General features: G+C 33.8%; 1 protein-coding gene across 1 annotated transcript in view; it reads left to right on the top strand.

Annotated features, from left to right (window-relative positions):
* The window catches only part of LOC114330854 (protein kinase C-binding protein NELL2-like), a 514,828-nt gene that overhangs the window by 467,310 nt on the left and 32,161 nt on the right, over nt 1-15,357 (top strand). The window contains exons 9-10 of the mRNA XM_050651463.1: nt 9,111-9,371; nt 10,644-10,880. Of these exons, the coding sequence (XP_050507420.1) occupies nt 9,111-9,371; nt 10,644-10,880 (498 nt within the window). The remainder of the gene's footprint in view (nt 1-9,110; nt 9,372-10,643; nt 10,881-15,357) is intronic.

Here is a 15,357-nt window from a genome sequence, read left to right as displayed (position 1 = left end):
GATTACCAAAGACACTCTACTACTGATAGAAGAAAGAAAAAAGATCAAAGAAGAAATTCTACAAAAGGAAGGATCGGAAGAAGAGAGGGCACTTGAAAGGAAATACAAGGCAAAAAACGCAGAAGTAAAAAAACAAGCCAGAAAAGATAAAAGAAACTATATAAATGAGATGCTAAATATATCAGAAGAAGCAGCGAAAGAAAACGACTTACGAACACAATATACAATCATACGAAACTTAACAGGAAAAGCACAACGAAATATACGAGAAGTAAAGGATAAACAAGGAAATAGAATAAAAAATGAGAAAGAAATAATACAAAGATGGAAGGAATACTTCGAAGAGATATATGCTAAGCATGAAATAACTCAAATCATAGAAGATGAAGTAGAATCACCAGAGCTAGAAGTGAATATTGGAGAAATTACAATGGAAGAAATTGGAAACACTCTAAAAGTACTAAAAAATGGCAAAGCCGCAGGAATCGACAATATACCCATTGACATAATAAAAGCAGACACCGAGCAGTCAGTAGAGATGCTACATACACTTTTGAATAAAATATGGACGGACGAAGAATTGCCAAAGGAGTGGAAAGAGGGATTGATTATAAAAATACCCAAAAAAGGAGACCTGAGCAAATGCAACAATTGGCGTGCAATAACACTACTAAGTGCCACATCCAAAGTGCTGACCAAAATCATTTTGGAAAGATTGAAGCCGGAACTAGATAAAAAACTGAGAAACAACCAAGCAGGGTTCCGTTCCAACCATTCCACTATTGATCACATTTGCACCCTTAGAATTATCTTGGAACAAACAAATGAATGGAATAAAGATATAGATGTGAGTTTTATCGACTTCGAGAAGGCCTTTGACCGTGTAAATAGGGCACAGATGTGGAAAATCCTTAGATTATATGGGATACCACAAAAAATCATAAACTTTATTAAACTCTTCTACGAAGGATACAAAGCCAAACTAGAACATTCAGGTGAAGTAACAGAAGAGATATCCATAGAAAGTGGAGTCAAACAGGGTTGTGTACTATCCCCTACCCTATTTCTTATTATGATAGATTGGGTAATGAGGAAAGTAATCGACGATCGAACAGGCATCAGGTGGAACCTTTTCAAACAGCTAGAAGATCTCGAATTTGCAGATGACATCTGCCTTATAACTGAACACCGAAATCATATGCAAGCAAAAATTGACAAATTGGCACAGTACTCCGACACGATCGGACTTCGAATAAACACAGAAAAAACTAAACTTCTAAAAAATAATAACCATCCAAATAATAAAATAATGATAAACGGTAAAGAAGTAGAAGAGGTAGACAAGTTCACATATCTGGGATCTGTCATGGAAAGGAGCGGGGGGTGTAAAAAGGATATACAGACGAGAATAACAAAGGCGCAACACGCATTCAACGCTTTAAATAAAATTTGGCAAACAAACGAAATATCGGAAACAACAAAAATTAAAATCTTTAACAGTTGCATTAAAAGTATACTGCTCTATGGAGCAGAAACATGGAAACAGGACGAAAATACAACTAAAAAACTACAAACATTTGTAAACAAATCTCTAAGAAAAATCCTAAAAATATACTGGCCAAATAAAATAACTAATACAGAACTATGGGAAAGGACAAAGCAAACTAACGTATCTACTACAGTCAAGGAAAAAAAATGGAAATGGATCGGCCACACTTTAAGGAAAGACCAAAGCAGCATAGCAAGACAAGCACTTGAATACCAACCAGAGGGAAAAAGAAAGAGGGGCAGACCAGACAACAGCTGGAAAAGAACAACAACGAGAGAACACGAAAAAATTGGACTAAGATGGGGCGAAGTCAAAAAGAGAGCAAAATATAGAAGAGAGTGGAGGGAATTAGTTCACAATTTATCCAGAGAATAAAAACAAAAGAAGATGCGCTGTCCCGGCCAGACAGCAATCTTACACTTTTGGCCAAGAAACGCATAAGCGCCCAATACTCCACAAGGAGGGATGGAACGAGAGAGAGAGAGAGATAAAGAATTAGGCTATAACAAGTTTAAAAAATCACTTAAATCGGTCAACAGGTTTAGGAAATATGAGACATCAAAAATGACCAAATTTTTAAGTAGGCCAATTTCTATGCACGTAAGTTTAGTTAAATACTTATTTATTCGTAACTGCAAAATTAATTGTTAATTTTGATACTCCTATAATTTATTTTACTCTTTTTCGTCCTTTTTGACGTTATTTAAACATTTCCTTTTATTTTTCTAAGAATACTACTTAAGGGCGTAGGCGCAAAATTTTGGAGCTAATGTGTTTTAAATGCATTCATTTTTTTTCGAATGCTGAGAAAACTATGAAGTATTTTTGAAAAATTTAAACACAGAATGAAAGATTACATTGTAACCGAGGGCTGAAAGTTCCTGAAAACTTCTATAATATTTATTTTAATACGTTACAGGGCTGAAAAAAAAGGGAAAATTTAGTGTGGTTTTTAATTTTAAATATCTCAATCAAAAGAAACTTTTTGTTGATTATAAGGGACTTGCGGCCCTGGTAATTTTGTAATATTTAATTTTGCATTTAAACTTTTCAAAAACACTTATTAGTTTTCTCAGGATTGAAAAAAAATGATTTTTCTCTTTTTTCACTTTTGTAATATTTTCTTCTTTGCTTGTATAAGTGTTACAACAAAATAATAACCGTATCTATGTACATTAACCCTTAAACGCCCAACCTTTTTTAGGTTCCATGTACGCCCAAGGGTGGGTAAAAAATGTCCACCTCGAAAATAGCTGATATATTTATTGAGAGTTGTTGGAAATGGATTAAACTTAAGAATCTTATGCTTGATAAACACAGCATCTTCTAAAATATTAATATAAACAATTCTAAAATATTAATATAAACAATTTACAAACCTTACAACAAAATTACAATGTACATCAAAATTAACATACCAGTAAAAGCCAGTAATTCAGATTTGTCGATTTTCTCCACATGCTTCCTTTCAGCCTCTTCATTGGTAGATAATTATGTGGATTATGTAATTATACGTCGATAATTATATGAATTATGTTCCTACCAACGAGAAATTAAATAGAAACCTTTAGTTACAAGTTTTACAAAGTGTATACTTTTATGCCCACCCATATTTAACTCAAGATATTACTTTTATTTTCAAAAATATCGGTAGAACCAATTTAACATTCGATAAAAGGCTGTCTTTTTAACAATAAATAATTTTTGGAAAATTTTTAAACACGTAATAAATATGTTACAAGGGAATACGCATTAGGTGGACACTTTTTACCCACCCTTGGGCGTTTAAGGGTTAATAAGAAAACCCCAGGAGTAGAATGGTATTGTAACATAATTGGAATTTAGATTTACCCCACAAGGTATATAAGGTTGAAAAACACCTCCTCCTCATTTTGTGAGCCCGTGTTAAGTGGTGTTGACACTGTAAACATTGTTAGATTGCTGTGTCGTTTGGCTGAGATCCTGTAGCAGATGGAGGGCTTCATGTTGGGACTTGTTCACCTGAGTTCTGATTTGGCCTGCTCATCGTATTGGAGAACTTCCTCTTAGTCTTCAGTCTCCTACTTTTCCTTCTACTACTGGGTTCTTCTGGATATGTGGCCCACCTAACAGAATTGACAGGTTGATTCTGTGTTCTGTCTATGCACTTACACTATTAATAAGGAATACATTACGTTAGTTACTTTATTATACCTTTTACTTTTATATAGTATACTGATCTCGAATTATATTGCATCACTAATTGAGTTTTTAAGCCTAAATTTATTTAAAGAAAATAAAATAAAAAAAAATTTATTTATTATTATTTAAAATACATAACCGTATAACATATCTTCTTCTACGGCACTACAGCCCAAATTGAGCCTTGGCCTCCTTTATTTTTTGCCTCCACCCTTGCCTGTCTGTGGCTGTTCTTCTCCATACACGGACTCCTAAAAGGGCTTGTGCGTCTCTGTTTACTGTGCCTTCTCAGTGCGTTCGTGGCTTCCCAACCGGTCTCTTTCCTTGCATTCTAGCATTCAGTGCTCGTTTTGGTAGCCTATCCTCTCCCATTCTTATCACATGTCCGGCCCATTGCAATCTTTGTATTCTAATGAAGTCTGACAGGGGCGTTTCCTTATAAAGTTGATAAAGCTCGTTGTTGTATCGACTTCTGAAGATTCCGTTTTCTCTCACAGGTCCTAGTATTCTCCTAAGTACTTTCCTTTTGAATGTGTCGAGTTTGTTTTTGGATGTTTCTTTCTGGACCAGGCTTCACTGCCATAGCATGTTATTGGTCGAATTAAGGTTTTATAGATTCTCATCTTTGTATTTCGGTGGACACTTTTAGACCGAAATAGATGGGAGAGGGCAAAATAAGCTCTGTTTGCCTGCGTTATTCTCTTCCGTATTTCTCCATCTTCTGATCCGTCGGCATATATTTCTACTCCCAGGTATGTAAACTTTTCAACGGTTTCAACCGTTTCAATGCCATCTTCATGTATAATGTGTATAACATATACATAACCGTTAAATACATGAACATATTTATTTAAAATACATAAAATACATAACATAAAATACATAACAGTTTATTTAAAATACATAACCATCAATGATAAAAATTATTGTAGGACAAGTCTTTTGAACAGTATACATAAATATTTCATTAGTAATCTTTGATAACTAATATTAGATTAGCGATGGATCATTCAAAAAAACTTATAAAATGTGAGAATAGATTATGAAATTACATAGTTATATTGTATGTAAACGTTATTATTTTCATATTCCGGTTTTTTACGCAGAGACACTCACCAGATAGTAATGTATGGAGTGAGTAACACCAAGCCGCAAGCTCCCATCTCTGCTCATCAATAGATCAATTATATACATCAGTGTATTCTAATTTAAGTAGCAGATTCACTTAGATTTTGTACCACTACGTCAGCCTTAATTTTGTTTTCTGGTCAGTGTTTGAACCACAATTCCACTAGGTCCTAGGTAATTCACATTGAAGTGAATATTGCCTATCTGACCGACAAAATGTCATTACTGGCCTTAATAAAAAGTTTTTTTTGAATGGTTCGATCAGCAATCATATTCTTTGCCTTTCTATGCTTTTACTAACTTCATAACTAACAGTGGTGTCTGCCATTTTCGTTTCTAACAGGTATTGACTACTGCGCCAAAGGAAACTATTGTCATGCTAATGCTTCTTGCCTTAACTTACAAACAACTTACGCTTGCCAATGTGACCAGGGTTTTCAAGGAGATGGCAAAACATGTATTGGTATGCTATAAATGTATATAGTTATGTTTTTCTTTTCGATTATTTTCGTAGTGTAGATATATAAAATTAAACAAAAAAGGTTTTATTGTTTACACATGATTTTAGTTTTTGAGGATATATCACTGCTTAACTTAAAAATTATGCAACTAAATTTTATTTGATATATAGAAAAACTAATAAATTGCTTTGACACACCTCTTCGATAAAGTTTGTATAAATGCTCCAGAATGTGCTTTTAAATCACTTAATTTGTTATCATAACGGGAATTGTACATTTACCGACTACAAGATAGCCTGCGACTCGATAAACAGTGAAGAGATATTCAGGGCAATGAGAGGCCTAGAATAACCCAATTAGTTAGTAATGCTAACAAAAATATATCTTGATTAATCTAAAGAACTAAAAAGTTGAGTGCAGTGTCCAGATTCAGGGAAAATTATTTAAACTATTTAAAACCAACAACGATCTACGTCATAATGATCTAGCTAGAGAAAGTATCACACAAGTCAAAAATCACAACCAAAAGCACAATATACATATTATAACAAGTATACAGGGTGTTTTGTAAAGAATTGGCGATAGCTTAACCTTATATTCCTAAGGTGAAAATAGGTCGATTTAAGCTAGAAAGTCAATAATAACCGAAATACAGGGTGTCAAAGTTAAACTTTTATTTTGTTTATTCTTGAATATTGCCTGAGAGGCATGGGATCACAACAAGAAATTTGGTAAGCGGCGGTTTTTTGGGAAGACAAATCTAAATTCGCTACCAAAAATGATGTATTGTCCAGAGGGCGCCACATACGTCTTTCAGCGCTCATTTAATACGCTAAATTTTTTTATCACCCACTCTACATACTTTTGGAATCAAAATTTTTATTCTCTTAATATTCTTACGTAAAAAAGTTATACTACATTCATCTCGGCAAACTCAACTGTTTTCGAGATATCAACGAAGAAAAAAAAATAATTATGCGTATGCTTTTTTTCTATTTTTATTTTGCTCACAAATAATCTCTTTATTCATTTTTATAAATCATTCATTGTCATTTGTACAGATTTTTATATACGACGTATACAGGGTCATTTCTTTGTGAGTTCCAATGAGACGTTTTAAAGGAAATTGACATAATTAGTATACAAATGTAGGATAAGGGGTGTTTAGACAGACTTAATTAATTTAAAATATTTAGTAGCTCATATAATTTTCGGTTATACTGTAAGTTATCTGAAACTAAAAGTGACCAATTCTATGCCCTGAACATTTGACATGTTTAATATATGGCCTTATATTCGCAGATTTACGCATGGCGTTATTATAAAGAACTTTAATTGTCCTTTAGGTTTCGTTTCACACTACTTCCAATCCACAAATTAAACAATTATTGATATATTTAACGCTAAGGGCCGGTTGTTCGAACGCTAATCAACAATGATCACTATCAAATATTTAATTACTGTCACCAAAACTGTCAATGTCAACTTTTATTGGGTTGCTGAAAACATAATTGATTACGGGCCGGTTGTTCGAACGCTAATCAACAATGATCATTATCAAATATTTAATTACTGTCACCAAAACTGTCAATGTCAACTTTGTTTGGGTTGCTGAAAACATAATTAATTACAAGTATGAGATTTATTATTAATTATGTTAATAATTATTGTTATATTAATTGATTATAATCTCAGAATTGTAATTAATTATGTTTTTAACAACCCAAACAAAGTTGACATTGACAGTAATTAATTATTTGATAATGATCATTGTTGATTAGCGTTCGAACAACCGGCCCTAAAAGTATGAGATTAGTTAATCAATTAACATAACAATTATTAACATAATTGATTAAGTAATTTCATAATTGTAATCAATTATGTTTTCAGCAACCCAAACAAAGTTGATATTGACAGTTAGTGACAGTAATTAAATATTTAATAATGATCATTGTTGATTAGCGTTCGAACAACCGGCCCTAGTGTATAGATTAAAATGAAGAGTACAGAGGAAAAACAAGGAATGTCACATTTTATACATATTGAGATAAACACCAATAAAAGTTTAATTCTTATGATACCTAAAAACTGCTTAGGAGATTCTTAGCAGAATTCTAGCAATTATTGGTCTATAATCTTAATATAATATTAATCTATAATAAGTTATTAATTTAATAATGCACCAAAAAACAGCTAACATACTTTATTTTTGTCCAGTGGCGTGCGGACAATCCTGGTCCTTCGCCTGGATACAAATTCTTAGAAAATTTATATAGACTGATCGTTCTGGTTATTGTCCTGAATCGATAGTCTAGTCGATAGTACCCAGTTTTTGCTACCACATGGCAAGAAAATCCAAAAATCCAAACATTTAATTTATACATTAAAATATAAATATCTCAATAACAAAGGGTACTAATATAGGGTAATCCTTTGAAGAAAGTTGATAAAAGTACGTGTTTGAGTAACTTTGTACATATATTAAATATGACTTAATCCACAAAATGTTAAATTTTCATCAAAATATACTAAAATTTTTTTTATAAATTTTATATAAAGGTACAGGGTGTCGAATCGGACACTGTTTTTATATTAAAATTGGGTATGTCTCGTAAAAAACTTTGTATAAGCTAGCTTAATCTTATAAGAGAATTATGAATAGTTGTTCTGTCGAAATGTCCTTCGACATGTCGAAATGTGCAGTCATATCGTTGATTGAAATATTAATATGGTCATATGGCCCAATACATCAATCAACGGTGATATACAAGGTATTATAAAGTGCACTGGAATAAGTGTTACCCCCCTCCCCTATTAACTTATTGATTTTTTTACTAATTTAATTTAAATTAAACGTATTTATTTATTTTTAACACATAAGCAAAACGCTCGGATAGGTCGATTTTTAAAATAATCATAGTATATTATAGCATCAATTTTTCGAACTTTACGCGATCCCTCTTCAGGTGACAGGCATTACTTCGATTTTTTTTTAAATAGGAAAGTACATTCTGTGAAACCTCATTTTAGAGCTTTTGAAATACTGGTTACAAAAGTGTATAATACTTTAATCCTTTTTGAGAGCGTAGGCGTAACATTTCTGTCGAAGTCTTGTTAAATCCATTCATTTTTTTCGAATCTGAGATGAGAACTTTTATAATGTTTATTTTAATCAGTTACAGGGGTAAAAAAAGGAAATTGAGTGTTATTTTGAATTTCAAATATATCATTCAACAGAAACTTTTTGTTTATTCGAGGGAACTTTCAGCTCTCGGTAATAATGTAATATTTTTATCTGCGTTTAAATTTCTCAAAAATACTTGTTAGTTTTCTCAGGATTCGAAAAAGAATTTAAAAAGAATTCGACCGAAATTTTGCGCCTATGCTCCCAAAAAGGATTAAAGTATTATACCTTTTGTAATCAGTATTTTGAAAGCTTTTAAATAAGGTGTCACAGGATGTACTTTCCCATTTAAAAAAATCAAAGTTATGCCTGACACCTGAAGAGGGATCGCGTAAAGATCGAAACATTGATGCTATAATATACTACCTCTCCGAGCGTCTTGCTTATGTGCTAAAAATGAATAAGTTAATAGGGGGGGGGGGGTAACACTTATTCCAGTGCACTGTATTTATAATAAGGAAGTTTTTCCGAAATATCCAGAAGAGGTATTAATTATGTCAAGTTTCTCTAAAAGGTCTAATTGGAACTCCTAAAGAATCACCCTGTATAATATACACATATTATTTACACTTATTATTTATTAATTATGCATGTTATTTATATTTAGATATCGACGAATGCCAACAAGAAGGCGGCCTCTACGGCCACCACTGTCACCAGAACACAAGGTGTGTCAACACTCCCGGCTCGTACGTGTGCGAATGCCTTTCTGGCTACAGAAGGATAGACAAGTTCAATTGCGCCGAATTGGACGAATGTAGCACGGGAGAACATAACTGTGATGTAAATGCCGAGTGCATTAATACTCAAGGAAGTTACCATTGCGTGTGCAAGCAAGGCTACACCGGCGATGGGTATTCTTGTCAACGTAAGTAATTTTTACTATTAATGATAATCAGATTTAAGTTTCACGGCTCTTCTTTACACATTGCGTGCCATCCTTTAATCGGGATACTACTCTCAGGGGCCACTGATATCCACGACGTGTATATCAAAAATGAGCGACGTGGCCCCTGGCACAATATCTTTGTCTCTCATATATGAGCGACGTGGCACGCAATGAGTTAAAAGGAAAATTCATTCGTCCCAAGTAACTACGGTACCAAAACAATTGAGCTCTAGGAGTGTTTTTTCGTGTGTCCGAGTTCTAGGTGATGTGGTACGCCGAAGTATCTACCAAAATTTTTTTCCTTGATTTTTTCTACATATCTACATATCGTTTTCACCCATGGCCTCGATGTTCTGGCTGTTTCGCATATCGAATCCTCCGGGCTGCACCTTTCCTCTGAATAGATTATTTAGAAGACGGCACTTGTCTAGTCCGAAGTGCATACTAATATCATTAGAAAAGGATTCTACATTCTACAGTTTTTAGCATCTGATCTAGTTGGTTTCGAGTGGAAGCCATTAATTTCAAATAAACCATATACAACAGCTGGTTAAGCTTTGCCACCACATTGTTGTTATTTTTGATCCTAAAATCTAAGTTTATAACTAAGAGTGTAGGCGCAAAATCTTGGTCCGATGCTATTTAAATGCATTCATTTTTTCCGAATCTTGAGAAAACTGATGGCAACAAAAATATACCTTTAAAAAGTTGAATTCAAGGTACAGATCCAGGGGGAATTATATGAACCATTTAAAAACAACAGCGGTCTAGGCCAGGATGTCCATCTGTGCTGTATACTGTTTAATCCAGCTCTAGAGAACGTAACACGGACGTCACAAATCATAACCATATACCACAAACTAGTAAGTATTTTTGAAAAATTTAAACGAAGAATGAAAGATTACATTATTACCAAAGGCTGAAAACCTCTGGAAACTTTTATAATGTTTATTCTAATAAGTTACAGGGGTAAAAAAATTTAGTTTGATTTTTAATTTCAAATAGTTCATTTAAAAAAACTTTAATTTTTTTTCTAAGAAACTTTCGGCCCTCTGTAATAATGTAATCTTTCATTCTGCGATTAAATTTTTCAAACATATTTATTAGCTTTCTCAGGATTCGAAAAAACTTAATGCATTTAAATAGCATTGGACCAAGGTTTTGCGCCCAACCCCTTATATTATATTACTGTCATGATTGTAAGTGTTTTCCATAATAAGTTAAATACGAATTTGGTTTTATCTTTTTTAGCCATTTGTAGACAAAAATGCCTCAACGGAGGCATTTGCAGTAGTCCAGGCAAATGCACGTGTCCCAATGGTTACACGGGTCACAGCTGCGAGCTGGACTTGGACGAATGCGCTACAGATACGCATAGATGTACAAATACTTCAATGTGTGTAAATATGATAGGCTGGTATTACTGTGAATGTAAAAACGGATATCAGAATCCTTCTAAAGACAATAATTTAGGAATAATTTGTAAAGGTAAGTGATTTAGTACCATACAATTCAATAACATATATTTATATAGAACAGGTAGGTGTAATACCTAAAAATGGCTCCAATCGACATTTATATTGCTTCCCAAGTGTTGGGAGTGTTGTATTACTTTCTTTGCAGCGAGTGTATTTTCGCAGTGATGTCTAGATATGAATCAGGAAGTATATACCTTTTTAGTATAGATAGTACAGACATTAGAATTATATAACCTCTATCGGAATCAAACTGCGAAAGTGAAAGTTGAAAATGAACTGACTGATTCGCTGTGGGGTGTACGAAGGGTGTATTTTATCACCATTGTTGCTTAATTTTTCGGTGAATAATGGTTTAAAATGGCGGTGAAATATCAACAGCATCATATACGCCGATGATACGGTGTTGATTACGGATTCCGACGTTGGTCTACAACGACTCATCGACAAGACCAACTCGACCTGTGAGCAATTTGGTATGAAAATAAACATTAAAAAAACCAATTCGAAAAAACCAAAATGTACCTCAACCTTATACAATAAACGGGTACATTTTAGAACAGGTCAGTAGATTTAAGTACCTGCTGAGATGTTGGATCGATAGCAGCCTAAATCCTGATCTAGAAATAACATCGAGAATAGAACAGGCCAGAAAATCTTTCGAAAAGATAAAAAAATTTCTTTGTGATTCTCGAATAAGACTCTACATTCTCCTGGTCTACGCCTGATCAACTCTTCTCTATGCATTTGAGACATGGGCCATTAAAACATCAACCGTAAATAAATTGGAGGCCTTTGAAATGTGAATCTACCGGAGAATCCTCAAAATTTCATGGACATCGCATACCTCAAACGAAGAAGTGCTGCATAGAATAGGCAAGACACGAGAACTCTTCAACACAGTGAAAATTAGAATATACCTAGGCCACATACTGAGAAATAATAAGTAGGTACCAATATGCTCAACTAATAGTGAAAGGAAAGATCGAGGGCAAGAGAGGACTAAAAAGGAAAAGACTATCGTGGCTAAGAAACATCCCACAATGGACAGGGCTGAATTTTGAACAGCTAATAAAAACAGACGAAGACAGAGAAAAGTTTGCAATTGTAGTAGCCAACCTCCATTGAGAAGAGGGCACTTTAAGAAGAAGAAGTTGTTTAATTTATACAGTGAAGTCATCTCAGAATTAGCTTTGGCTGACATCAGGAAGAGCCTAATAATAAACGATGATAACATAAGATATGATGACGATACCGTCTTTCTGGTGGGAACACTAGAAAAACTCCAATACCTTCATGATATTTACACAACCTAAGAAAACCAAGTTAATGATATTTACAAATGCACAAAAGATTAAAGTTAAGCTAGTATTAGATAATACTTCAGCAAACATCTTCGTAAAAATACCTTGGAGCATGGATCACAGAAGATACTGATCAGAGAAAAGAAACCAGATGCAACATTGAAAGTGCATTGAAAGTGGTTAATGTTTAGCAAAATGAGAAAACTTTCCTTTAATTGCAATAACCCTCAGTATACAATGATTAATACGAAATACATTACAACATAACGCTCACGATAAGAATGCTTTAATGTTATATATTTTCTCCTCCCTTTGTATGGGGTTGAGGCCTGGATACTGAAACAATCCAACATTAAAAACCTGGAAGCATTCGAAATATGATGTTACCGTTCTGAAAATACCATGGATGGATCGCAAAACATTCTTGTGGATTGGATGGATTTCTTCAAGAACGGATAGTGTGCAATATCTCAACAATAACAATCAATTAAAAAATGCTAAAATTAATCCATTTTTTAATATGTATAAAATATTATATCAGCAAACAATCAAGCACACACGGAATGTCGTAAGTAGAACTTGAAGTTCTTGTAAACAAATTTACGCATGTACTATTGCAAGCTTGCAGTTTGGTATATTATATCATTTATGTAACTTGACCCACATATGAAACTGAAAGTATACAAAACATATTATTTTACTCAAATACTGATACATGAAGAGATATTAAGTTCAGGGTAATTTTGTGTAGCTTTAGAATAGAATACAAGCTAGCAATTTCTCGTCATCTGGGTATAACTAGACAATAATAATAAATGTACGAATCTTCTTCTTCTTGTGCCACTCCTATCGGAGATTGGAAATCATCAATGTACGAATAGAAATAGTAAACCAGTAACCAGTGACGGCAATATAATGTGTTCCATATTAATTAATCCCTAAACTAAGGGTAATCCAGCCTTATTCTTTATAAACGCAAACTTCTTGAGCAACTAGAAACACAATGCGAAATCAGGAAGTGGGAATACTTGTGACACATTATGAGAGGTGAAAAATACGAACTACCTATAAGAAATAGTTATGGATAATAATATTAGCAATAATGCAAGGCAAAGTCAAAGGCAGAAGAAGCGTAGGAAGATGTAAAATCTTGTGATAATTTTAATTGTCACAATGATTTTCAATATCCGATAGGAGCGGAAGTTAATAAGAAGAAGTGATTTATTGTCTTGACTTCAGCTATTATTTGACTTATTTGAGTATTTGACTTATTTTGTAAATAATACAATTTTTGGGTATTTGACTTATTTAATGTACGAGTCCGGGTTGACATAATATCTAATTAATACAACAGTATTTTGTGTTTACTACTCGTTTATTTTAGCGTAGGTACATATTACGTAAATATAACTAAATAACATTATTAGCGAGGATGCATGTGTCAATCTGAAAGATAGTTCGCGCATGTGTGTAAATAATTCTTCGGCGCGCGCACTACGCGGTTCACCTCGTGATTGAAATGAAGACAACAAAAATAACAATGAATTAGCAGATCAACTATCAAATTTCCTAAACGAATTCAAAAATATGTTCTCTCAACTCTTAAACCAAAATATCATGATTTTAACCATGTTAACCACAGTCATTAACAAAGTAACAAAATAATGACAAAGTCGTTACGAATTGCGTCGTGGAATGCTAATGGCATTTCAAACCATATACTAGAAATATCACTATTTTTAAAAATGAATAATATAGACATTCTCTTAATATCTGAAAGCCATGCCACAGAAAGAAGGGTTACTAAGATACCTTATTATACTGTGTACTACGCAAACCATCCAGACGGAGGAGCACATGCAGGTTCTGCCGTTATTATTAAATCAAAAATTAAACACTATGCACTCCAACCTTACATCACGGAAAAAATCCAAGCAGCCATCATTAAACTCGAAACAAATACCTCTCTTAGTGTAGCATCTATCGACAGCCCACCTAGACATCCCATTTCAAGCGAAGAGTATCATGATTTTATACAAACTCTTGGATCCAAATTCATAGTAGCAGGAGACTGGAACGCCAAACACACCACATGGGGTTCCAGATTAATCACACCTAAAGGTCGAGCATTAATGATTCAACAAAATAACTTAAGATATTTATCAACAGGAGAACCCACATACTGGCCTACGGACGCCAACAAAATCCCAGATTTGGTAGATTTTGCTGTAACAAAAGGGATATCTGACATCCATAGTGCAATAGAGTCAAACTTCGATTTAACATCAGACCACAGCACAATAATAATAACTTTAAGCACACACATAATATGGAGAAGAATACCACCCAAACTGACAACTAAAGAAACAAACTGGGATATTTTCCCAAATTCTGTAAATACAAATATTAGACTGGATTTTAAGATAAAAGAAAACCAAGAGGTAGAGGAAGCAGTAGACTATTTAACAACAGTTTTACAAATAGCAGGGTGGGAAGCAACACAGCAGCGTCAAAGAAGTGTGCAAGAAAACCATAATATTCCCCTCCATATAAGAGAACTTGTAGCAGAAAAGAGAAGAGCTCGACGCATATGGCAACAAACGAGAAATCCATTAAATAAAACGTACCTTAATAGGATAAGTCATAGACTAAATAGAGCACTACATGAGGAAAAAAACGACTCCTTCCAGTTTTATGTTTCGAACCTCTCACGTGAAGACCACTCTATATGGAAAGCTACAAAAAAATTTAAACGGCCGACAATAACAAATTCACCTTTAAGAAAAACATATATGACCTGGGCCCGCACAAATGAAGAAAAAACCACCGTATTCGCAGAGCATCTTGCAACTGTATTCTCAGCACCAGAAAACAATGACGATGAAGATGACGATATAAAAAAGTACCTCGAAACTCCATGTCAACTATCTCTTCCTCTGACAACATTTACTCCGACAGAGGTTCGACAAAAAATAAAAATGCTAAATCCTCAGAAAGCTCCTGGCTATGATTTGATAACAGGAGAATTACTTCAGAAGCTACCGAGAAAAGCAGTGGTGTTATTAACAGTAATATACAACAGCATACTACGTCTTCGCTATTTTCCAATACAATGGAAATTAGCTCAAGTTACTATGATTCCGAAACCTGGTAAACCCGCAACACAAGCAAATTCATATCGCCCGA

The sequence above is a fragment of the Diabrotica virgifera genome, chromosome 5 (assembly GCF_917563875.1).
Source record: "Diabrotica virgifera virgifera chromosome 5, PGI_DIABVI_V3a".
NCBI lineage: Eukaryota > Metazoa > Arthropoda > Insecta > Coleoptera > Chrysomelidae > Diabrotica > Diabrotica virgifera.
Note: the sequence above shows the minus strand (reverse complement) of the source record. Positions and strands in the feature narration are given on the sequence as shown.